The sequence below is a fragment of the Saccopteryx bilineata genome, chromosome 6 (assembly GCF_036850765.1).
Source record: "Saccopteryx bilineata isolate mSacBil1 chromosome 6, mSacBil1_pri_phased_curated, whole genome shotgun sequence".
NCBI lineage: Eukaryota > Metazoa > Chordata > Mammalia > Chiroptera > Emballonuridae > Saccopteryx > Saccopteryx bilineata.
In genome coordinates, this window is record NC_089495.1 from 133,766,582 (window position 1) to 133,790,158 (window position 23,577).

The 23,577-nt window shown below is 47.3% G+C and overlaps 1 protein-coding gene across 3 annotated transcripts in view; it reads left to right on the forward strand.

Moving 5' to 3' along the window:
* The first annotated feature begins 3,311 nt into the window (after positions 1-3,311).
* The window catches only part of DYNC2I1 (dynein 2 intermediate chain 1), a 63,405-nt gene continuing 43,139 nt past the window's right edge, over positions 3,312-23,577 (forward strand). Inside the window, exons 1-7 of one of the 3 annotated variants that reach the window (XM_066236732.1) lie at positions 3,312-3,674; positions 6,824-6,877; positions 8,336-8,765; positions 14,163-14,254; positions 14,754-15,062; positions 19,848-19,925; positions 22,108-22,236. In XM_066236732.1, the coding sequence (XP_066092829.1) occupies positions 3,660-3,674; positions 6,824-6,877; positions 8,336-8,765; positions 14,163-14,254; positions 14,754-15,062; positions 19,848-19,925; positions 22,108-22,236 (1,107 nt within the window). In that variant the 5' untranslated portion in view covers positions 3,312-3,659. The remainder of the gene's footprint in view (positions 3,675-6,823; positions 6,878-8,335; positions 8,766-14,162; positions 14,255-14,753; positions 15,063-19,847; positions 19,926-22,107; positions 22,237-23,577) is intronic. The other 2 variants (XM_066236730.1, XM_066236731.1) reach the window with 2 other exon arrangements.

Here is a 23,577-nt window from a genome sequence, read left to right on the forward strand (position 1 = left end):
TGGTCAAGGCACATATGGGAGTTGATGCTTCCAGCTCCTCCCCCCTTCTCTCTCTCTCTCTCTCTCTCTCTCTGTCTCTCCCTCTCCTCTCTAAAATGAATAAATAAAAAAAAAAAAAAAAAAAAAAGCAGATTGCCTGACCAGGAGGTGGTGCAGTGGATAGAGCATCGGCCTGGGATGCTGAGGACCAAGGTTCAAAACCCAGAGGTTGCCAGCTTGAGGGTGGGCTTGCTACCTCGAGTGTGGGATCATAGACATGACCCCATGGTCACTGGCTTAAACCCAAGGTCACTGGCTTGAGCAAGGGGTCACTGGCGTGACTGGAGCCCCCCAGTCAAGTTACATATGAGGAAGCAATCAATTAACAACCAAGGTGCCACAACTACAATGATGCTTCTCATCTCTCTCCCTTCCTGTCTGTCTGTCTCTCTTTAAATAAAACAAAACCTACAGACTATCAGTGACATGCTCACTAATGCATTGCTTAACACGTGATATGAGTTTACTCTTTTGTGTGTGTGGGTGGTTGGGTATATGAAAACTTTAAGTGTAATCTTTTCTAAGTATCATGTGCATACAAACCAAATGCAAAACAGTTTTTGGAAACAGCTGAGTGTGAATTACAAGGTGCCTCACTGGGACGTGCACCTCTCCAACCTGCATGTGATAAAATACACCTGAATGCAGAGCATTGTCTTCATGACTCCTCTCTTGTCTCTTGTGTATAAAAAATCATCCTTTTTTGTTGTTGTTTTGTTTTTGTTTTTTTTCCCCCCTCACAGACACACACAGAGAGATAGATAGGGACAGATAGGCAGGAACGGAGAGAAATGAGAAGCATCAACCATCAGTTTTTTGTTGTGACACCTTAGTTCTTCATTGATTGCCTTCTCATATGTGCCTTGACTGTGGGGCTACAGCAGACCGAGTAACCCCTTGCTTGAGCCAGCGACCTTGGGTCCAAGCTGGTGAGCTTTGCTCAAACCACATGAACCCACACTCAAGCTGGCGACCTCAGGGTCTCGAACCTGGGTCTTCCACATCCCAGCCCGATGCTCTATGCACTGCGCCACCACCTGGTCAGGCATTTTTTTAAAAAAAATTTTTTTACAGAGACAGAGAGTCATAGAGAGGGATAGATAGGGACAGACAGACAGGAACGGAGAGAGTTGAGAAGCATCAATCATTAGTTTTTCGTTGTGACACTGTTGGGCAGATAAAATGTATTATGCTCACTTTGTTAAAGATGGAGGCCGTCGCCCAGGTGAAATTAATGTGTGTTGAGAATCCTTGTAGCCTGGGGCTTGGTTTTGGGATTAAGCCTTTCCCACCCTTTTTGATGTAGGGCGGTACAATCCAATCATGCCTCAGAGAAGTGACATTGTATTAGAGACTTCCCTGTTTTGTATATTGGATTAAGAGTTTGGATTTCTACACTATAAAATGGGGACGAAGTGGGAGTTTGCGCTCTTGGTTCCTGAGGTTAGCATGAGAGAGCAGAGCCAGCAGTGGAAGGAGGCCACGTGGAGGAGGCCAGGAAAAGTAGCCAAGATGGTGGAGTGCTGAGTGAGATGCCAGTCTGTGCAGAGTTTGTATCTGGGATAAGGAAGGAGATGGGGAACTGAGGAGAATAAGGCTGGTGAGCTAGAAACCTTTGATTCTAGGAAACTCGGATAAATCAGTGGCTTTGTGAGCACTGAATGTGAGTGGGTTTTGGAGCCCAGTGTGTGTTTTTACTTGCCCGCCGGGTGCAAGCTAGGATTAAAGACTATGGCCCACCAGTTTGTGGCTCCGTTGTTTCTTTACCGACTGTCTGAATCCAATGCAAACCTGCATGGGCCGGGCGGCTGCTGTGATAGTGGCCGTGGCTTCTGGCCTAACAGACACCTTAGTTCATTTATTGTTTTCTCATATGTGCCTTGACCATGGGCCTTCAGCAGACTGAGTAACCCCTTGCTCGAGACAGAGACCCTGGTTCCAAGCTGGTGAGCTTTGCTCAAACCAGAGGAGCCCACACTGAAGCTGGCGACCTTGGGGTCTTGAACCTGGGTCTTCCGCATCCCAGTCTGATGCTCTATCCACTGAGCCAGGCAAAAAGTCATCTTGTAGAGACTTTTTTTTTTTTAAGTGAGAAGAGGGGAGATGGTTAGAAAGCCTCCTGCATGCACCCAGACCAGGATCCACCCCCAAGATTGGGGCCGATGGTCAAATCAATCCAGCTATCCTAATCGCCTGGATGCTTGAACCAATCTTGCCACTGGCTGCCAGAGGGAGAGAACGGGAAGTGGGAGGGGAAAAGAAGAATATGGTGGTTTCTCAGTTGTGCCCTGACCAAGGATTGAACCCTGGACATCCATATAGTGGGCCAATGCTCCATCCACAGAGCCAAGTGGGCAGAGGCAAGACCACTTTTTCAAATACATTGATTCCTACCATTCTTACATGGTTTTCTTTTCTTTTTTTTCCAGGGACAGAGAGAGAGAGAGAGAGAGAGGGACAGACAGACAGGAATGGATTGAGATGAGAAGCATCAATCATCAGTTTCTCGTTGCAACACGTTAGTTGTTCATTGATTGCTTTCTCATATGTGTCTTGACCGCGGGCCTTCAGCAGACCGAGTAACGCCTTGCTCGAGCCATCGACCTTGGGTACAAGCTGGTGAGCTTTTTGCTCAAGCCAGATGAGCCCACGCTCAAGCTGGTGACCTCGGGGTCTCGAACCTGGGTCATATGCATCCCAATCTGATGCTCTATCCTCTGCGCCACCGCCTGGTTAGGCTTACATGGTGTGTTTTATCAAATTACAACATAAGGGGAAATTATCAGTGAAGTGCAAAACCGTATATAGACGAAAAGCCCTTTCCATCACTGGCGCTAAATCTGCAAAGTCTGACACTGTCTCAGGGCCTGGACACACCACCTTTCCAAGAGGCAGGTCAGGCAGGGACTCTGATGATCCAGGTGCCAGCAAGCGAAGTGGAGGCGGTTAAGCGGCAGCTGACGCTGCAACGGTGCCTCGTTTTCCTTTTTTATTTTATTTTTTAAATTTTATTTATTTATTCATTTTAGAGAGGACAGTTAGAGAGAGAGAGAGAGAGAGAGAGAGAGAGAGAGAGAGAAGGGGGAGGAGCAGGAAGCATCAACTCCCATATATGCCTTGACCAGGCAAGCCCAGGGTTTGGAACCGGTGACCTAAGCATTCCAGATCAATGCTTTATCCACTGCGCCACCACAGGTCAGGCCTCATTTTCCTCTTTTAGCTTCGCTCCTGCCAGCCCCACAATGGGGTCAGCCCAGCTTCCTAACCGCACCCACGGCTGCACCGCCTGACACAGGACAGGGTGAGAGACCCAGGCTTCGCCAGCCTCCTTCCGCGCCCCCTCCCTTTGGGGCCTGGGTAGTGTCAGGCAAGCGATCACTCAGCCCTCTGCTGCTCGTGCCTGCCGGTTGCTAGGAGTCAGAAACACGCAGGCGCATTGGGGAAGGCGCGAGGCATGCCGGGCCAGCGATAGCTCGACTCTCCGTTGCTTGAGTCTGCCGGTTGCTAGGAGTAGGCGACGCCAGCCGGCAGAAGGTACAAAGCCGCGGGCCTCTTACCCCACCCTCGGACAGCATCTGCGGCACCGAGCGAGACGCGACTTTCCTGGTCTGTGAGCAGCAATGGAGCGCGGGAAGGTGGGTGCACACGGGCTGCGCGTCTTCTCACCTGCGGGACGGAATCTCTGGGAAGTTTGCGAAACTTGGTTAACTCCTATTTGTGAGCATCGGGGTCGGAGGTCAAAGCCTCCCGTTACTGCTGAGCTCCGGGAACTCCGTTGGGCAGGCGTCCGCGTGTGCGGTTTCAGAGCCAATGCACAGTGGACTGCCTCCTCCTTCCAACCCCTAACCCTTGACGTCCACAAACTCCCTGGCCTCTGTGTTCTTCTATCCATTTCCCTCCTGTTTTCTTAAGTTATCGTCTAGCCTAAGTTTCCCGTGATTTGTTGGCAGGTTAAATGACAGACAAAGATAGTCAGAGAGAGGGACAGATAGGGAGAGACATGATGAGAAGCATTAATTCTTCACTGCAGCATCAGCATCTTAGTTGTTCATATGTGCCTTGACTGGGCGGCTACAGCAGAGTGAATGACCCCTTGCTCAAGCCAGTGACCTTTGGGCTCAAGCCAGCAACCATGGGGTCATGTCTATGATCCCACACTCAAGCCAGCGACCCCTGGCTCAAGCTGGATGAGCCCGTGCTCAAGCGGGCGACCTTGGAGTTTCGAACCTGTGTCCTTCGCATCCCAGTGCCACGCTCTATCCACTGCGCCACCGCCTGGTCAGGCGGCAGGTTAATTTTTAAAACTGAAAACCAAACACTGTAATATGATCATGTGAGCAGTGTTCACTGCAGGCTTAAGCATTGTGATTGGACTGATAATGTTATTGTTGACATTTGATCGTCACTTGTAAAATGAAAACTCGAGTTTACCTTCGCTGTGAGGGCATCCTCGTGTGTGTGTGTGTGTGTGTGTGTGTGTGTGTGTGTGTGTGTGTCTCCCACTTTCGACTTTCTGCAGTCTCTTTCTGGAACTCTGATTTAGCCTCGTGTTAGATGCTGGATGGTGGCTTATATTTTCCATCTCTTTGTCTTTTTTTTTCTTTGTCTTTTTTTATATGTATGTATTCTGGGAGAGTCCTCGAACTTGATCGTTAGCCTTATCTATTTGAATATTTTACTTTGTTAATATTAAGAATTCTTGTTCTTGGCCTGACCTGTGGTGGCACAGTGGATAAAGCGTCAACCTGGAAATGCTGAGGTCGCCGGTTCGAAACCCTGGGCTTGCCTGGTCAAGGCACATATGGGAGTTGATGCTTCCTGCTCCTCTCCACCTTCTCTCTGTCTCTCTCTTCTCTCTCTCTCCCTTTCTGTCTCTCTCTCTCCTCTCTAAAATGAATTTAAAAAAATTAAAAAAAAAAGAATTCTTGTTCTCATATTCCTCCTTTTTGTAACATGTTTTAATATGTGCTTGTATTTCTCTTTCTTTTTTCTATTTCTTTTGTTTTACAGAGTCAGAGAGAGGGATAGACAGGGACAGACAGGAACAGAAAGAGATGAGAGGCATCAATCATCTGTTTTTCGTTGCGACACCTTAGTTGTTCATTGATTGCTTTCTCATATGTGCCTTGACTGCGGGCCTTCAGCAGACTGATTAACCCCTTGCTCGAGCCAGCGACCTTGGGTCCAAGTTGGTGAGCTTTGCTCAAACCAGATGAGCCCGCGCTCAAGCTGGCGACCTCGGGATCTTGAACCTGGGTCCTTTCTCATCCCAGTCTGACGCTGTATCCACTGCGCCACTGCCTGGTCAGGCTGTGCTTGTATTTTTAAAATCTCTCTGAGATAAAACTTTTATGCCTTTTTTAATAAAGTATTTTATTTTCTTGAGTTTTTTTTAATTTTTATTATTTTGTTTTGTTTTCTTGAGTCATTTTTTAGTGTCATTTCCCCTCTATATCTTGATTCCTTTCTCTTTTATGTATGATTTTCTCAAATGCCTGATTGACTTTTCGTATTTATAAATGAAGCATCGGATTAATTAAAGTTTTTTTGAGTGTCAGGAAAGGGTGGTGAGGACTGCGTGTTGCCTATGCTTAGCCTGAGCCTTGAAGCAAGGTGAACATTTACTGTATGAAGTGGTTAATGGAATACATTCTGTAATTATTTGTAGGTTATTTTAGACTAGTGAATAATTTTTTAAAAACTTTATTTCTCTTACCTTTTATTCCAGTAGATAAACAGTAATTTCTTTTTTTTGTTGTTTGGTGTTTTTTTTTGTATTTTTCTGAAGCTGGAAACGGGGATAGACAGTCAGACAGATTCCCGCATGCGCCCGACCGGGATACACCCGGCATGCCCACCAGGGGGCGATGCTCTGCCCATTTGGGGCGTTGCTCTGTTGCAACCAGAGCCATTCTAGTGCCTGAGGAAGAGGCCATGGAGCCATCCTCAGCACCTGGGCCAACTTTGCTCCAATGGAGCCTTGGCTGCGGGAGGGGAAGAGAGAGACAGAGAGGAAGGAGAGGGGAAGGGGTGGAGAAGCAGATGTGCGCTTCCCCTGTGTGCCCTGGCCGGGAATCGAACCCGGGATTCCTGCACACTAGGCCGATGCTCTACCACTGAGCCAATCGGCCAGGGCCTAAACAGTAATTTCTTGCAATTTAAGGTTTGTCACTGCCTGACCTGTGGAAGCACAGTGGGTAAAGCATCGACCTGGAACACTGAGGTCACTGGTTCAAAATCCTAGGCTTGCCTAGTCAAGGCACCTATGGGAGTTGATGCTTCCTGCTCCTCCCTGTTCTCCTTCTCTCTCTCTCTCTCTCTTTCTCTCTTCTCTAAAATGATAAATGAAAAATTTTTTAAAGGGGTTGTCACTAAGATGGCCTAATGAAAAGCAGCTTACTAGAGCTTGCAAAATTGGTTATTTTATTTTTTATTTTATTTTTTTACGTACATTATCGCATTTATTCCTAAAAACAACCATAAGGAGTTAGGTGCTATTATTGGCTCCATGTTTCAGAAACAGAGTTGTAGGGAACTTAAATAATTTGGCCAAGTTCCCACATCTAGGCTATGAAATATACCTATGGTGAGACCAAGGGTTTTCAGTTTAACGGAGAAAAGGGTCATTTAACAAAAATGCAGACTGAATAATGATCCAAAACTTTGCCAAGGATTCTCTATGGGACATTAGGGAAATTTAACTGGAACAAACACATTCTCTTTTTTTTTTCAAAATTGTTTATTTTAAACTTGGAAAATTCTAACTTTATACTTTCCTTTATAGAGAAGAACCAAAGATGATACATGGAAAGCAGATGACCTCAGAAAACACCTTTGGGTAATGTCTTTCTTTCTTTCTTTCTTTCTTTCTTTCTTTCTTTCTTTCTTTCTTTCTTTCTTTCTTTTTTTTTGTATTTTTCTGAAGCTGGAAACGGGGAGAGACAGTCAGATAGACTCCCGCATGCGCCCGACTGAGATCCACCCGGCATGCCCACCAGGGGGTGACGCTCTGCCCACCAGGGGGCGATGCTCTACCCCTCCGGGGCATCGCTCTGTTGCGACCAGAGCCACTCTAGCGCCTGGGGCAGAGGCCAAGGAGCCATCCCCAGCGCCCGGGCCATCTTTGCTCCAATGGAGCCTTGGCTGTGGGAGGGGAAGAGAGAGACAGAGAGGAAGGAGAGGGGGAGGGGTGGAGAAGCAGATGGGCGCTTCTCCTGTGTGCCCTGGCCGGGAATCAAACCTGGGACTTCTGCACGCCAGGCCGACGCTCCACCACTGAGCCAACCAGCCAGGGCCTTTCTCTCTTTCTTTTTAATTTATTGATTGATTCTAGACAGAGAGAGGAAGGGAGAGAAGGAGGGAGGGACATTTATTTGTTTTCTACTCAGTTGCGCACTCATTGGTTGCTTCCCATGTGTGCTCTGACCGCTCCATAGAACTAACCAGTCAGGGTCTGGATAATGTATTTCAAAGATTTGAGCCAGGGTCCAATTGGACAGTTTTACTTCATTCTCAGCTGTGCACAGCTTTGCTTCCATGTAGCTCGTTTCAGGGGCTTTTCTTTTTATTTTTTTTATTATTTGTTTATTTATTTATTTATTTTTACAGAGACAGAGAGGGAAGAGAGAGATAGAGACAAAGGAAAGGAGGAAGGGTGGAGAAGCAGATGGATGCATCTCCTGTGTGCCCTGGCTGGGAATCAAACTCAGGACTTCCACACGCCAAGCCTACACTCTACCACAGCAAACCAGTCAGGGCCTGGAGGGTCCTTGTTCTTTGGGCGCAACCCAGATGGACTATGTCCCAGAGACTGTGACATAGCCTTAGTATCTTGTTCTTTTTTATTTTAATCCATGTAGTGTTTTAGATTTGACTTCACAACAAATGTGAATGTGGCTTATAAGTGGCCACTGTAATCCAGTCTTAGAAATGCTAACAAGGACTCCACCTACATGGGTGTGGAGACTTCTCCTGCCCTTCCTGCTTGGGGAGTGTGGGATTCAGTGGCAACTGGTGTTTTTTTTGTTGTTTGTTTTTTTAATTGATTTGGAGAAGGAGAGAGAGGAGAGAGAGAGAGAGAAAGAGAAGCATCAATTTGATGCCCCATTTGTTTATGTATTTATTCATTGGTTGGTTTCTGTATGTGCCCTGACCTGGGATCAGAACCACAATCTTGGTGTATGGAACAGTGCTCTAACCAACTGAGCTACCCAGACAGGGCCAGTTGGAGTTTGTTAAGGCCCTTCACTGAGCGTAGCTGTCACATTCAGAAACCCCTTTCTTTCTCTTGTTTTAGGCTGCACAGTCAGGTAGTCCAAGGGAGGATAAGAAACATAAGGAAAAGAAGCTACATAAGGACTCAGAAACAAACGTCCTAGAATCCAAGGAGCAGAAGCTCAGGGACCCAGACGAGGATGCCAAGCACAGACAGAGGGCAGTGGACAGGGATGGGCACAGCTCTAAGGAGCATCCTCGTGGGGACAGAGACAGGGAGAAGCGGCACGAGAGAAGAAGGGACTCTCGGGACTGGGATAGAGAGAAGCCGAGGAACAAGGCCCGAGAGCAGGACGTGGACAAGCACCAGAGCCGAGGCAAAGACCAGGAGAGGGACCGAGAGCACCGAGTACGGAGGGAGGAGCCCAGGCCACGGGCCACTCACCACAACCTGCTGGGTTTAGATGCACACCGACCACCCCCAAGCCTGTCGGAGCACAGGATACGGTCAGGTACGTGCCCTGGGTTGTGGGGTTCCCATCCCAGGGCCTGTCTTGTGGGGCATGCTTCTCTGAAGTGCTCGCCTCTCTCCCCATGTCATTCTCTCCCTTTGTTGTTAGATGCCTCAGTTTTGCATTTGGTCGTGCCCTTGCTGAACTGTGCGCTTTGCACAGTGGTTTCCTTTTAAGTATTTTAATACTCATTTCAGTGAATGAAAGAAGTAACAATTTTCTCATGGTTCGCTAGAGTTTTACTATTGAAACATGTGTCAGGTTAATTTCAGATTAATTATCTCAAGAAATCTCAATCCACATTGTAGACAAACAAAAGATTCTTCAGAAGGATTGGTATCATTTTAAGCAATATTTAACTATATATTTGGAGTCCTAGGATTTCTAAGATAAAGGTGCATTCCCCCCTCCGTCATGGAAGTTGGTTCCCCTCCCCCAAGTGAGAAGCAAGGGAGGCGTGGGGTGCAGACAGACTCCCCGCATGTGTCCGACCTGGATCCACCTGGCATGCCCACCAGGGGGCAATGCTCTGCCCACCTGAGGTATTGCTCCACTACAACTGGAGCCATTCTAGCACCTGAGGCAGAGGGCATGGAGCTGTCCTCAGTGCCTGGGCCAACTTTGCTCCAATGGAGCCTCGGCTGTGGGAGGGGAAGGGAGAGACAGAGAAAGGAGAAGGGGAAGGACAGAGAAGCAGATGGGCGCTTCTTCTGCGTGCCCTGACTGGGAATCAAACCTGGGACTTCCACATGCTGGGCTGAAGCTCTACCTCTGAGCCAACTAGCCAGCACTGGAAGTATTTTTATTATTTGTTATTATACACATAATACATGCTTTTCTTTTTTTTTTTTTTTTGTATTTTTCTGAAGCTGGAAACAGGGAGAGACAGTCAGACAGACTCCCGCATGCGCCCGACCGGGATCCACCCGGCATGCCCACCAGGGGCAACGCTCTGCCCACCAGGGGCGACGCTCTGCCCACCAGGGGGCGATGCTCTGCCCCTCCGGGGCGTCGCTCTGCCGCGACCAGAGCCACTCTAGTGCCTGGGGCAGAGGCCAAGGAGCCATCCCCAGCGCCCGGGCCATCTTTGCTCCAATGGAGCCTTGGCTGCGGGAGGGGAAGAGAGAGACAGAGAGGAAGGAGGGGGTGGGGGTGGAGAAGCATATGGGCACTTCTCCTATGTGCCCTGGCCGGGAATCGAACCCGGGTCCCCCTCACGCCAGGCCGACGCTCTACCGCTGAGCCAACCGGCCAGGGCCATGCTTTTCTTTTTTTTACATACTTCTTCTAAAAAAACCCAAAACACAATTAATCAGTGTAAACAAAAAAGGAAGATATGTGTAGTTGCCTTAAAACCACCTGGAAGGTCCAAAGGCCTGGCTGTGGAGATAGGCCACCTGCTGTGCCTAGGGCCCTACAGCTGCCTGTAGACCTGCCCCATTCAGGTGAGGTTCCAGGAATATGTGGTGCACTTAAACTTATGGGTAGCCAAAAAAAAAAAAAAAAAAAAAAAGGCCCTGGCCAGTTGGCTCAGTGGTAGAGTCAGCCTGGCGTGCAGAAGTCCCGGGTTCGATTCCCAGCCAGGGCACACAGGAGAAGCGCCCATCTGCTTCTCCACCCCTCCCCTTCTCCTTCCTCTCTGTCTCTCTCTTCCCTTCCCGCAGCCGAGGCTCCATTGAAGCAAAGATGGCCTGGGTGCTGGGGATGGCTCCTTGGCCTCTGCCCCAGGCACTAGAGTGGCTCTGGTTGCAGCAGAGTGACACCCCTGAGGGGCAGAGCGTCGCCCCCTGGTGGGCGTGCCGGGTGGATCCCGGTCGGGCGCATGCGGGAGTCTGTCTGACTGTCTCTCCCCGTTTCTAGCTTCAGAAAAATACAAAAAAAAAAAAACCAAAAAAAAAACTTATGGGTAGGCGCTGTGTTAACCAGGTGACATCATCCAGTCTCATCATTTTATTTCTTTATTTTTATTATACAGGGACAGAGATAGAGTCAGAGGGATAGATAGGGACAGACAGACAGGAATGGAGAGAGATGAGAAGCATCAATCATCAGTTTTTTGTTTTGACACCTTTGTTATTCATTGACTGCTTTCTCATATGTACCTTGACCGCGGGCCTTCAGCAGATCAAGTAACCCCTTGCTTGAGCCAGCGACCTTGGGTCCAAGCTGGTGAGCTTTTTTGCTCAAGCCAGATGAGCCCGTGCTCAAGCTGGTGACCTCGGGGTCTCAAACATGGGTCCTCCACATCCGAGTCCAACGCTCTATCCACTGCGCCACCGCCTGGTCAGGCCCAGTCTCATCATTTTAAATCCCATTTGTCAGACCCTGATTTCCAAGTGTGGTCCCCACCTGGGCCTCATCCCTCAGTAACAGGCCTGTGTATCCTCTTGTACTCTGTTGTTTGACACATGTGGCAAACATCATGCTCCCCAAACTGAACTTCTGACAACCCTGCAACGTATGTTCCCCACAGCCTGACCCAGGGGCACCTGCATTCTTTTGTCCTCAGGCCAGAACACCTGGGGCTTACCCCACCCCCATCTTTTTTCTCCAGTCTTTAGGAACCTAGTCCTCTCACCCTCCCCTCAGGCCTCCCCCATAGTGTGCACTCCAGGGAAACCCTACCCCTTTTTTTTTTGTTTTTTGGGGTTTTTTTTTTGTATTTTTCTGAAGCTGAAAACGAGGAGGCAGTCAGACAGACTTCCACATGTGCCCGACCGGGATCCACCTGGCACGCCTACCAGGGGGCGATGCTCTGCCCATCTGGGGCATCGTTCTGTTGCAACCAGAGCCATTCTAGTGCCTGAGGCAGAGGCCACAGAGCCATCTTCAGCACCCGGGCCAACTTTGCTCCAATGGAGCCTCGGCTGCAGGAGAGGAAGAGAGAGACAGAGAGGAAGGAGAGGGGAAGGGGTGGAGAAGCAGATGGGTGCTCTCCTGTGTGCCCTGGCTGGAAATCGAACTCAGGACTCCTGCACGCCAGGCCGACGCTCTACCACTGAGCCAACCGGCCTGGGCCCCCCACCCCTTGTTTTGAGATTTTGGACCTCAGGCTACTAGGCAAGTGGTCAGTGCTCAGCAAATGTGTTTTGAACTAATGAACTTGTTTCAATGATCTCTGAATGTTTAATTCAGTCTTCATCTTTTATTTTTTATTTATTTATTTGTTTGTTTGTTTTTGTGACAGAGAGAAACAGAGAGAGGCACAGATAGGTTCAGACAGATAGGAAGGGAGAGAGATGAGAAGCATCAATTTTTTTTTTTTGAGAAGCATTAATTTTTTTTTTTAATGTTTATTTATTGATTTTAGAGAGAGAGGAAGGAAGAGAGAGAGAGAGAGAGAGAGAGAGAGAGAGACATCAATCTGTTCCTGCATGTGCCCAGACCAGGGACCGAACTGGCAACCTCTGTGCTTTGGGACGATGTTCTAACCAACTGAGCTAACTGGCCAGGGCGAGAAGCATCAATTTTTTTTTTTATGCTCACTTTGTTTTTGTTTTTTTAAAATTTTTAAAATTTTATTTATTCATTTTAGAGAAGGGGGGAGAGAGGGAGGGAGGAGCAGGAAGCATCAACTCCATATGTGCCTTGACTGGGCAAGCCCAGGGTTCAAACCGGTGACCTCAGCGTTCCAGGTCGACGCTTTATCCACTGCGCCACCACAGGTCAGGCGCATCAATTCTTAGTTGTAGCTCCTTTTTCTCCTTAGTTGTTTTTTTTTTTTTTTTATAACAATTTTTTTTTATTTTATTTATTTATTTATTTTTTACAGAGACAGAGTGAATCAGAGAGAGGGATAGACGGACAGACAGACAGGAATGGAGAGAGATGAGAAGCATCAATCATTAGTTTTTCATTGCGCGTTGCAACACCTAGTTGTTCATTGATTGCTTTCTCATACGTGCCTTGACTGTGGGCCTTCAGCAGACCGAGTAACCCCTTGCTGGAGCCAGCAACCTTGGGTTCAAGCTGGTGGGCTTTTGCTCAAACCAGATGAGCCCGCACTCAAGCTGGCGACCTCGGGGTCTCGAACCTGGGTCTTCTGCATCCCAGTCCGATGCTCTATCCACTGCGCCACCCCTGGTCAGGCTCCTTAGTTGTTTATTGATTGCTTTCTCATATGTGCCTTGACAGGGGGGCTCCTGTAGAGCGAGTGACCCCTTGCTCAAGTCAGCAACCTTGGGCTCAAACCAGTGACCTTGAGCTTCAAGCCAGCAACCCCGTGCTCAAACTGGTGAGCCTGTGCTCAAGCTGGCAAGCTCTGGATTTTGAACCTGGGTCCTCTGCATCCCAGTCTGATGCTCTATCCACTGTGCCACCACCTGGTCAGGCAGTCCTCATCTTTTATTTCTTAATTTGAGAGAGAGAGAGAAACATTGATTTGTTGTTCCACCTATCTGTGCATTCATTGCTTGCTCCTTATGTGTCCTTACTAGGGATTGAACCTGCAACCTTGGCATGTTGGGATGACAGTTTAACCAACTGAGCGACACAGCCAGGGCATCTTTTAAAATATTGAATCTCTTTATTTTAAGCCTAATGACTTTTGTGCAGTTCAAAGTGAAAGTCTAGGTTTTGCTATTGAACAATGCTGTGTGTGTTGCAGTGATTGTATGTGACTGTACTGGTCCCCGTGGCCTCTCCTGCAAGTTTGGGTGGGGGTCGGTGGCAGCAACGGGGCTGCAGGTTTCGTCCTCATTACAGGGTGTCCAGCCTCTGCAGCACCCTCAGCAGTGGTGTCACGCCACTCTTCCCAAGGTGGCATTAACTCCCTTTCAGCTGAGCACTTGGTGGAAACATCTGCCCAGCAGGGTCAGTTTTTCTGGGCCAGCTGCACTGTGCTGAGCACCTCTGTCAGTTGCACAGAGTACCTCTGAGTTTCCAGTAGATAGTCTTACATTTGCCAGGTTGCCTCATTAACAATTGCCACTGTCATCTCCTTTATTCCATTTTTTGTTTAGATTCTAGAACTTTCTGTTCCTTTTTTTTTTTTTTTTTGCAGGAAGGGAAAGAGATGAGAAGCATCAACTTGTTGCGGTACTTCAGTTGTTCATTGACTGTTTCTCATACGTGCCTTGACTGAGGGGCTCCAACTGAGCCAGTGACCCCTTGCTCATGCCAGGGACCTTGGGCTTTAAGCCTGTGACCTTTGGTCTCAAGCCAGTGACCTCAGTGTTCCAGGTTAATGCTCTATCAAAATTATCACCACCGTTCAGGCTAGAACTTTCTATTCTTGAGATTGTAGAATATGTTATAATTGAAGAATATGTTTTTGTGTCTTATCACATAATTCTGTAATGCAAGATATACAGTAAAGGCTACAGTAAGATGTTAGGAGACCTTTTTGATGTCTGAAGTTTGAGGATGTTAAAGTACATTTTTTGTTTGTTTTTGTAGTAAGTAAAGTAAGAACTGAAGAGAAGAAGAGGAGAGATGAGGACTCTGGAAGAAGAGATGAAGAGAGAGAGAGAAGATACAGAGAAAGGAAGGTAGGTACGTGGACTAGGCCCCAAATGCTGCAAGGTAGATGACATGTTTTTATTAGAGGCATTGTGGGAATTTTTGTAACATTGACTTGAAGGCCTGAAAACACATCCAGGAGGTAAACTCTGTATTTATTCATAATTATTTTTTTATGCTCATTTCTGGAAATGAACCTGCTGGATCAGAGTAAATATAGATGTCCCCAATTCTCCTTACATAAGGGCTTTAGTTATTTATGTTATCAAGGTGCTATCCCTGTGTCCTTAGCAACTGTGTCCTGGGCAGCATCATGACTCATGAGACCAGTGCTTGTGGCATTAGTAGGCTTCTGGTGGGTATGTCCTGTGTTGATGTGTGACAGTGAGTGTGTAAGAAAGTCTCTGCAGCAGGATGGAAGACTGGTGGACAGTGAGGGTTTTGGCCTTCCTTGCCTTTGTGTCACATACACGAAAGACAGCGTGTGCATTTATATGCTCATGTACTTTTCATTATGTCCCATCATAGTTGCAGTATGGTGACAGCCAGGACAACCCCCTTGAGTACTGGCTTTATAAAGAGGACAGTGAAAGAAGACACAGGAAGCACAAAGAGCCCGATCAAGGGAAGAAGCATCAAGAGAAAAGCAGCACAAGAGAAAAAAGAGAGAAATATTCAAAAGAAAAAAGCAGTGCACTCTTCGGAAAGGAAGGGGAAGAAAGACACAAGGAGAAACGACACAGAGAAGGCTTTCGTGTTAATGACGAGAGGCATCGAGGCAGCATGGACAGAAAAGAGAGGTCACTGAAAGAAGAGCATAGGAAAAGGGAGCCCAAGGTATGTGTCCTGGTGTTTCCTTCCCTTGTGGCTGTCCTGAGCAGCATCCCTAGAGCTGGAGGCACGTCCAAGTGCAGCCGGGCAGAGAGCCTGTAGCTGAGAGTCTTGCCTTGTGGGACGGGATTCACATCCATGTTGTGTGGTCAGTATATAGAGACCCTGACCTAGGACATAGGAAGCACTTTCTTTTTTTTCTTTTTTTTCTTTTTCTGAAGTTGGAAACAGGAAGGCAGTCAGACAGACTCCCGCATACGCCCAACTAGGATCCACCCGGCATGCCCACCAGGAGGCGATGCTCTGCCCATCTGGGCCGTTGCTCTGTTGCATCCAGAGCTATTCTAGTGCCTGAGGCAGAGGCCATAGAGCCATCCTCAGCACCTGGGCCAACTTTGCTCCAGTGGAGCCTTGGCTGCAGGAGGGGAAGAAAGAGACAGAGAGGAAGGAGAGGGGAAGGGGTGGAGAAGCAGATGTGTGCTTCTCCTGTGTGCCCTGGCCGGGAATCGAACCCGGGACACCTGCACGCCAGGCTGACACTCTACCACTGATCCAACCGGCCAGGGCCAGAAGCACTTTAAACACACGTTCAGAAATCTGTCATAAAATTTTTGAAATTTAACATTGAAGAGGAGGCTGATTTCTTTTTGTGGAAGAGACAGAGAGTCAGAGAGAGGGACAGACAGACAGGAAGGGAGAGAGATGAGAAACATCAATTCCTTGTTGCAGTTCCTTAGTTGTTCATTGATTGCTTTCTCATATGGGCCTTGACTAGGGGGCTACAGCAGACCGAGTGGCCCCCCGCTTGAGCCAGCGACCTTGGATTCAAGCTGGTTAGCTTTGTTCAAACCAGATGAGCCTGCACTCAAGCTGGCGACCTTGGGGTCCGGAACCTGGGTCCTCCACATCACAGTCTGATGCTCTGTTCACTGCACCACCTCCTGATCAGGCGAAGAGGCTGATATTTTTAAAGTGGAAATTAAGTGAATAATTTAGAAAATGTTTCAACTATAATTGGTAGTCTGTTTTCAAACAAAACGAAACAGAACACACACACAAAACTGTTGATTGTGTGTGGAAGGTTTAGTTTTCCTCCCGTGTGTTATGGAAAACTCTTCATTTCCTTCTTGGTGGCACACTGTGCTGTTCCTACTTTTATTTTTTATTTATTTATTTATTTTTACAGAGAGAGAGAGTCAGAGAGAGGGAGAGATAGAGACAGACAGACAGGAACGGAGAGAGATGAGAAGCATCAATCATCAGTTTTTCATTGTGACACCTTAGTTCATTGATTGCTTTCTCATATGTGCCTTGACCGTGAGCCTTCAGCAGACTGAGTAACCCCTTGCTCGAGCCAGCGACCTTGGCTCCAAGCTGGTGAGCTTTTGCTCAAACCAGATGAGCCTGCACTCAAGCTGGCGACCTCGGGGTCTTGAACCTGGGTCCTCCACATCCCAGTCCGATGCTCTATCCACTGCACCACCACCCGGTCAGGCTGTCCCCGCTTTTTTTTTTAAGATGAAACACATAACACTTGATTAATGTTATTATTATAAGTGTTTGTTTCTTTCTTTTTTAAATTTTATTTTAGATTTTATTTATTCATTTTTATTTATTTTTTATTTTTTTAAATTTTTTTAATTTTTATTTATTCATTTTAGAGACGAGAGAGAGAGACAGGGGGGAGGAGCTGGAAGCATCAACTCCCATATGTGCCTTGACCAGGCAAGCCCAGGGTTTTTGAACCGACGACCTCAGCATTTCCAGGTTGACGCTTTATCCACTGTGCCACCACAGGTCAGGCTCAATTTATTTTTAGAGAGAAAGGAGAGAGAGAGCAAGAGTGAGAGAGAGAGAGAGAGAGAGAGCGAAAGAGGTAGAGAGAGAGAAGGGAGGAGGAGCAGGAAGCATCAACTCCCATATGTGCTTTGACCAGGCAAGCCCAGGGCTTTGAACCGGCGACCTCAGCATTTCCAGGTCGACGCTTTATCCACTGCGCCACTATAGGTCAGCTGTCCCCACTTTTATACACTGAATAATTTGACACAGTGGTATCTCAAAGCTGTGCCTACCTTGTACCAGTGACCACAGCAGGGGCTGGTCGTCAGCTATCCCATGCAGGGTCATTGTACCCACCCCTCTTACTGGCACTAGGCACAAAGTACCATCATCTCCCCATTTCCAAGAGGAGAGACTGAGACACAGAGAGTCTCCCCATCGGTACAGTTCAGCCGGACCTGAGTCCCTACCCTCTGAGGGCAGCCTCTCCATGGATGGGAGAGTAAGGGGGCCTGTGGGTGCTCTGGAGACCCCGTCAGCTGCTGACCTGGCTGTGCTCTGTCCCTTGGCATAGCTGCAATGAAGGCTCCTCTGCATGGAAGCTGGCTCCAAGGCCTGGAAGTGAAGTCTTTGTGGTAAGGGTAGCATCTGACACGGGAGGAAGCCTCACTTGTGTTCACTCGCTCCCACAGAGCCGTTTCATTAGGGGTTAGTGTTCCTTCTGGACAATAGGACGTGAGAAGGAAGAGGCAGAGGTTCTAACATAACATTTGTGTTCACACTTGTTTGAGAGTCACTCATCTTGTAACAGGCAGTCTCGGTGTCATGGCTGGGTTGCCGAGCCCAGTACCTCCCTCATGCACGAGGGGGAAGGCTTTGCACTGGGTTTTGCAGGGAAAAGGTTCAGGATGAATGAGTAGCCAACCTTCTCATCCTTGCTCTGCTTGTAAATTCTGAAGTTTGGGGAGAATTGAAGAAACTGAACAGAGACGTCACAGAAGATGAGATGCAGTCCATTTTTGGAGAGTCCAAGTCACAGGTCATTCTTTGAAATGTTTGCTACTCCAGAGATCAAGGCAGTGGTATATTCTGTTATCAGAGAGGACCATTGCTGTATGAGGAGTTCTTTCCAAAACCAGTGAAGAAGCAAAGGCTCTGCTCGTGGCCACCATGGAGGGGTGGCTGAGTTCTCCGTGACACACGTGCATCAACATCCCCAGCTGGTTCTAGCAGTGCAGAGAAGTGAGGTGTCACCTGTCTTCCCTGAGGGAGAGCCTGGCACGTTGTGGGGCATTGTATGTGTTTGCTCAGAGGACTGACTGTTGGATGTCGTGCGGTCACAGGGGTCACCCCTCAAACACGGGTCAGCAGGGCGGTGCTGTAACTTGTTTAAAACTGCAGCACGCCTGACCAGGCGGTGGCACAGTGGATAGAGCGTCAGACTGGGATGCAGAGGACCCAGGTTCAAGACCCCGAGGTCGCCAGCTTGAGCGCAGACTCATCTGGTTTGAGCAAAAGCCCACCAGCTTGAACCTAAGGTCACTGGCTCCAGCAAGGGGTTACTCAGTCTGCTGAAGGCACGTGACCAAGGCACATATGAGAAAGCAATCAATGAACAACTTAAGTGTTGCAATGCGCAATGAAAAACTAATGATTGATGCTTCTTATCTCTCTTTATTCCTGTCTGTCCCTATCTATCCCTCTCTCTGACTCACTCTCTGTCTCTGTAAAAAATAAATAAATTAGGCCTGACCTGTGGTGGCGCAGTGGGATAAAGCGTTGACCTGGAACACTGAGGTCGCCGGTTCGAAACCTTGGGCTTGCCTGGTCAAGGCACATATGGGAGTTGATGCTTCCTGCTCCTCCCCCTTCTCTCTCTCTCTCTGTCTTTCTCTCTCACTCCTCTCTCTCTAAAAAAAAATCAATAAATAAAATATTTAAAAAAATAAATAAATAAATAAATTAAAAAAAAACCCTGCAGCACATTTGCTCTGTTTCATCTTACCAGTCAGCAGATGTCCTACTCCTTTGCGCAATAAATGTAGTGTATATCATTACTATAATGCAGTGACTCTATATGACAGCATGCCAAGAGGACCTTTTCATGGAGCAGTTTTTCATAGAAAGTATTTGCTGAAAATAGTATCTCAGCGTCGGCCTGGCATGCGGGGGACCCGGGTTCGATTCCCGGCCAGGGCACATAGGAGAAGCGCCCATTTGCTTCTCCACCCCCCCCCCCTTCCTCTCTGTCTCTCTCTTCCCCTCCCGCAGCTAAGGCTCCATTGGAGCAAAGATGGCCCGGGCGCTGGGGATGGCTCCTTGGCCTCTGCCCCAGGCGCTAGAGTGGCTCTGGTCAGGCCCCATCGCATCACCCCCTGGTGGGTGTGCCGGGTGGATCCCAGTCGGGTGCATGCGGGAGTCTGTCTGACTGTCTCTCCCCGTTTCCGGCTTCAGAAAAAAAAAAAAAATGAAAATAATATCTCAGCCCCTGGCAACCCCTTACTTAGACCAGGTGACCTTAAGGTGACGTGTGCAGCGTTTCCAGTCCTCCAGAGCACCTCCCACCACAGTACCCAGATTTGTCCCAAGGTTGCAGGTGATGAAGTTGTACTGAGGCACAGCCTGTCTTGCCCTCATGGAAAGGATGGGAACGTGTCGATTAAGAGCTCCACACCCTGAGACCTCGTTGGTATCTCAGTCCCTGGAGTATGTGACAATTCGGACAGGCTGTGTGCGTGTGCATCCATGTCCCTGACCATGTGAATGAAAGGATGTGTTCATGGGTAAGACACAAAAAGGCTATATTTATTAAATGTTTTCTCTTTTTGGTCATACTTACAAGTCAGCAAATTCCTAAAGCATTTGAAGATAGGTTGTTAGTTTCCTAAATACTTATATTTTTATATTAGCAACTTCAAATGAACCTCAGAAAACATGTATTTTTTCAACCTCTTTGCAAGATTCAAATTTATGATTGGATGTCTTTGTTGTATGTTTGAATTTTATGTCTAGGAAATTGAAAAGGAAGACATCGACTTAGAAAATATTGGAGCTGATGACTACACGGCCAATTTTGAAGACAATTTTGAAGTATGTATAAAGATTAAAATTGTTTTTGGCTTAAAATCAACTTAGATGCCTGACCTGTTGTGGTGCAGTGGATAAAGCGTCGACCTGGAAATGCTGACGTTGCCGGTTCAAAACCCTGGGCTTGCCTGGTCAAGGCACATATGGGAGTTGATGCTTCCTGCTCCTCCCCCCCTTCTCTCTCTCTGTCTCTCTTCTCTCTCTCTCTCTCTCTCTCTCTCTCTCTCTCTCTGTCTCTCTCTCTGTCTCTCCCTCTCCTCTCTAAAATGAATAAATGAAAAAAATTAAAAAAAATCAGCTTAGGTATAGTAACTTACAAATATTTTTCTCTTTTTATTACTCTTAAGATTTCATATCTGGCCTGACCTGTGGTGGCGCAGTGGATAAAGCGTCAACCTGGAAACATTGAGGTTACAAGTTCAAAACCCTGGCTTGCCTGGTCAAGGCACATATGGGAGTTGATGCTTCCTGCTCCTCCCCCTTCTCTCTCACTATCTCTCCCCTCCTCTCTAAAACAAATAAATAAAAATTAAAAAAAAAAAAAGATTTCATATCTGTTTGCTTTAGATCTGTCATATGTCTACCAATGCTTACCAATCTGATGTAATTAAATGATGTTATAATTGAATCTATTGTTAAGTGTACTGCATTCAAACATGTGTATACATATGTACAATATATATGTGTATGTGTATATATGTTTGCATATGTATGCACATGTATACATCTGTTTGTGTATAGAGCATGGAATAATACACCCTCATATTCTCAGCACAAAATGGTTGCATGTTATTGTTAACAAGAGCATTTATTATATAGTTCTATATAGTGTGGTCCATTTGTAAAAAAACAAATGCACAGTTTATACAGATTTATGATTTTATGATACTGAAGTCAATGACCTATAAAAATCTTTCTTAGCCATAATAAGGACTATCTAGTTTATTGTTTTTTTCACATTAAATTTTTTTTTTAATTTTTATTTATTGATTTTAGCAAGAGAAGAAGGGAGAGAGAGACAGGAACTTTAAGCTGTTCCTGCATGTGCCCTGACCAGGGATCAAACTGGCAACCTCTTTGCTTTAAGATGATTCTCTAACCAACTGAGCTATCCAGCCAGGGCCTCCATACTGTTTTCTATAGTGGCTTCACCAATCTGCATTTCCACTAACAGTACGCAAGGGTTCCCTTTTCTCCACATTCTCACCAGCACTTGTTATTTCGTGTCTTTTTTTTTTGTATTTTTCTGAAGCTGGAAACAGGGAGAGACAGTCAGACAGACTCCTGCATGCGCCCGACCAGGATCCACCCGGCACGCCCACCAGGGGCGAAGCTCTGCCCACCAGGGGGCGATGCTCTGCCCCTCCGGGGCATCACTCTGCCGCGACCAGAGCCACTCTAGCGCCTGGGGCAGAGGCCAAGGAGCCATCCCCAGCGCCCGGGCCATCTTTGCTCCAGTGGAGCCTTGGCTGCGGGAGGGGAAGAGAGAGACAGAGAAGGGGGGGGGGTGGAGAAGCAAATGGGCGCTTCTCCTATGTGCCCTGGCCGGGAATCGAACCGGCCAGGGCCTCATGTCTTTTTGATGACAGCCATTCTGACAGGTGTGAAGTGGTATCTCATTTTTTTTTTATAGGGACAGAGAGAGAGTCAGAGAGAGGGATAGATAGGGACAGACAGACAGGAAAGGAGAGAGATGAGAAGCATCAATCATCAGTTTTTCATTGTGACACCTTAGTTATTCATTGATTGCTTTGTCATATGTGCCTTGACCGTGGGCCTTCAGCACACCGAGTAACCCCTTGCTTGAGCCAGTGACCTTAGGTTCAAGCTGGTGAGCCTTGCTCAAACCAGATGAGCCTGCGCTCAAGCTGGCGACCTCAAGGTCTTGAACCTGGGTCCTCCACATCCCAGTCCGACGCTCTATCCACTGCGCCACTGCCTGGTCAGGCTCATTTTGGTTTTGATTTGCATTTCCCTGATGACTGATAACATTGAGCATCTTTTGAGATGACTGTTGGCCATCTGTCTTCCTTGGAAAAATGTCTGTTTGGATCCTCTACCTATTTTTAAATCAGATATTTTGTTGTTGTGTTACATGAGTTTTTAAATTATTATTATTTTTTTTATTTTATTTATTTTTTATTTATTTATTCATTTTAAAATTATTTTTATTTATTCATTTTAGAGGAGAGAGAGAAGGGGGGAAGAGCAGGAAGCTTCAACTCCCATATGTGCCTTGACTAGGCAAGCCCAGGGTTTTGAACCGGCGACCTCAGCATTCCAGGTCGACGCTTTATCCACTGCGCCACCACAGGTCAGGCGAGTTTTTAAATTATTATTTATTTACTTTTAGATTTTATTTATTCATTTTAGAGAGAGGAGACAGAGAGAGAGAGAGAGAGAAAGAAGGGAGGGAGGAGCAGAAAGCATCAACTCCCAGATATACCTTGACCAGGGAAGCCCAGGGTTTCAAACCAGCGACCTCAGTGTTCCAGGTCGATGCTTTTACCCACTGCACCACCGCAGGTCAGGCTACATGAGTTTTTTATGTTTTAGATATTTATCCCTTATGGGAAGTATCATTTGCAAATATCTTTGGTGCATATATATTAATAAATGTCATGTATTCTGGATGGATTATCCCCTTTGTCAGTATAAAATGTCCATCTTTGTCTTTTGTTACCTTTTGTGGGGGTTTTTTTGTGTGTTTTTTTTGTATTTTTTTTTCTGAAGTTGGAAATGGGGAGGCAGTCAGACAGACTCCCGCATGCGCTGGACCGGGATCCACCAGGCATGCCCACCAGGGGGCGATGCTCCGCCCATCTGGGGCATAGCTCTGCTGCAATCAGAGTCATTCTAGCGCCTGAGGCAGGGGCCACAGAACCATCCCCAGCGCCCGGGGCCAACTTTGCTCCAATGGAGCCTTGGCTACGGAGGGGAAGAGAGAGACGGAGAGGGGGAGGGGTGGAGAAGAAATGTGCGCTTCTCCAGTGTGCCCTGGCCGGGAATTGAACCCGGGACTTCTGCACCCAGGCCGACGCTCTACCACTGAGCCAACCAGCCAGGGCACCTTTTGTATTTGAAATCTATTTGTCTGACATAAGTGTGGCTCTTCCCGCTTTTCTCTGAAGACGATTTGCTTGGAGTGTCATTGTCCACCTCTTCACTTTGAGCTTGTTTGTCTTTGGAGCCAAGATGTGTCTCTTAAAGGCAGCATTTGGTTCGGTCTTATTATTTTGTTTAAATTTTTTATTGGTTTTTTAGAGAGAGGAAGGGACAGAGTGAGAGAAAAACAGGAACATTGATCTGTTCCTGTATGCATCCTGACCAGGGATCAAACCGGCAACTCCTGTGCTTCAGGTTGATGCTCTAGTCAACCAAATTATCTAGCCATGGCAAGGGTCTTGTTTTTTTGTATGTGTGTGTGTTTTTTTCTTGTGACAGAGACAGAGAGAGAGAGTCAGAGAGCGCGACAGATAGGGACAGACAGACAGGAAGGGAGAGAGATGAGAAGCATCAGTTCTTTGTTGTGGCACCTTAGTTGTTCACTGATTACTTTCTTATATGTGCCTTGACCCGGGGGTCACAGCAGAGCCAGTGACTCTTTGCTCAAGCCAGCAGCTATGGGTCATGTCTATGATCCCACGCTCAAGCC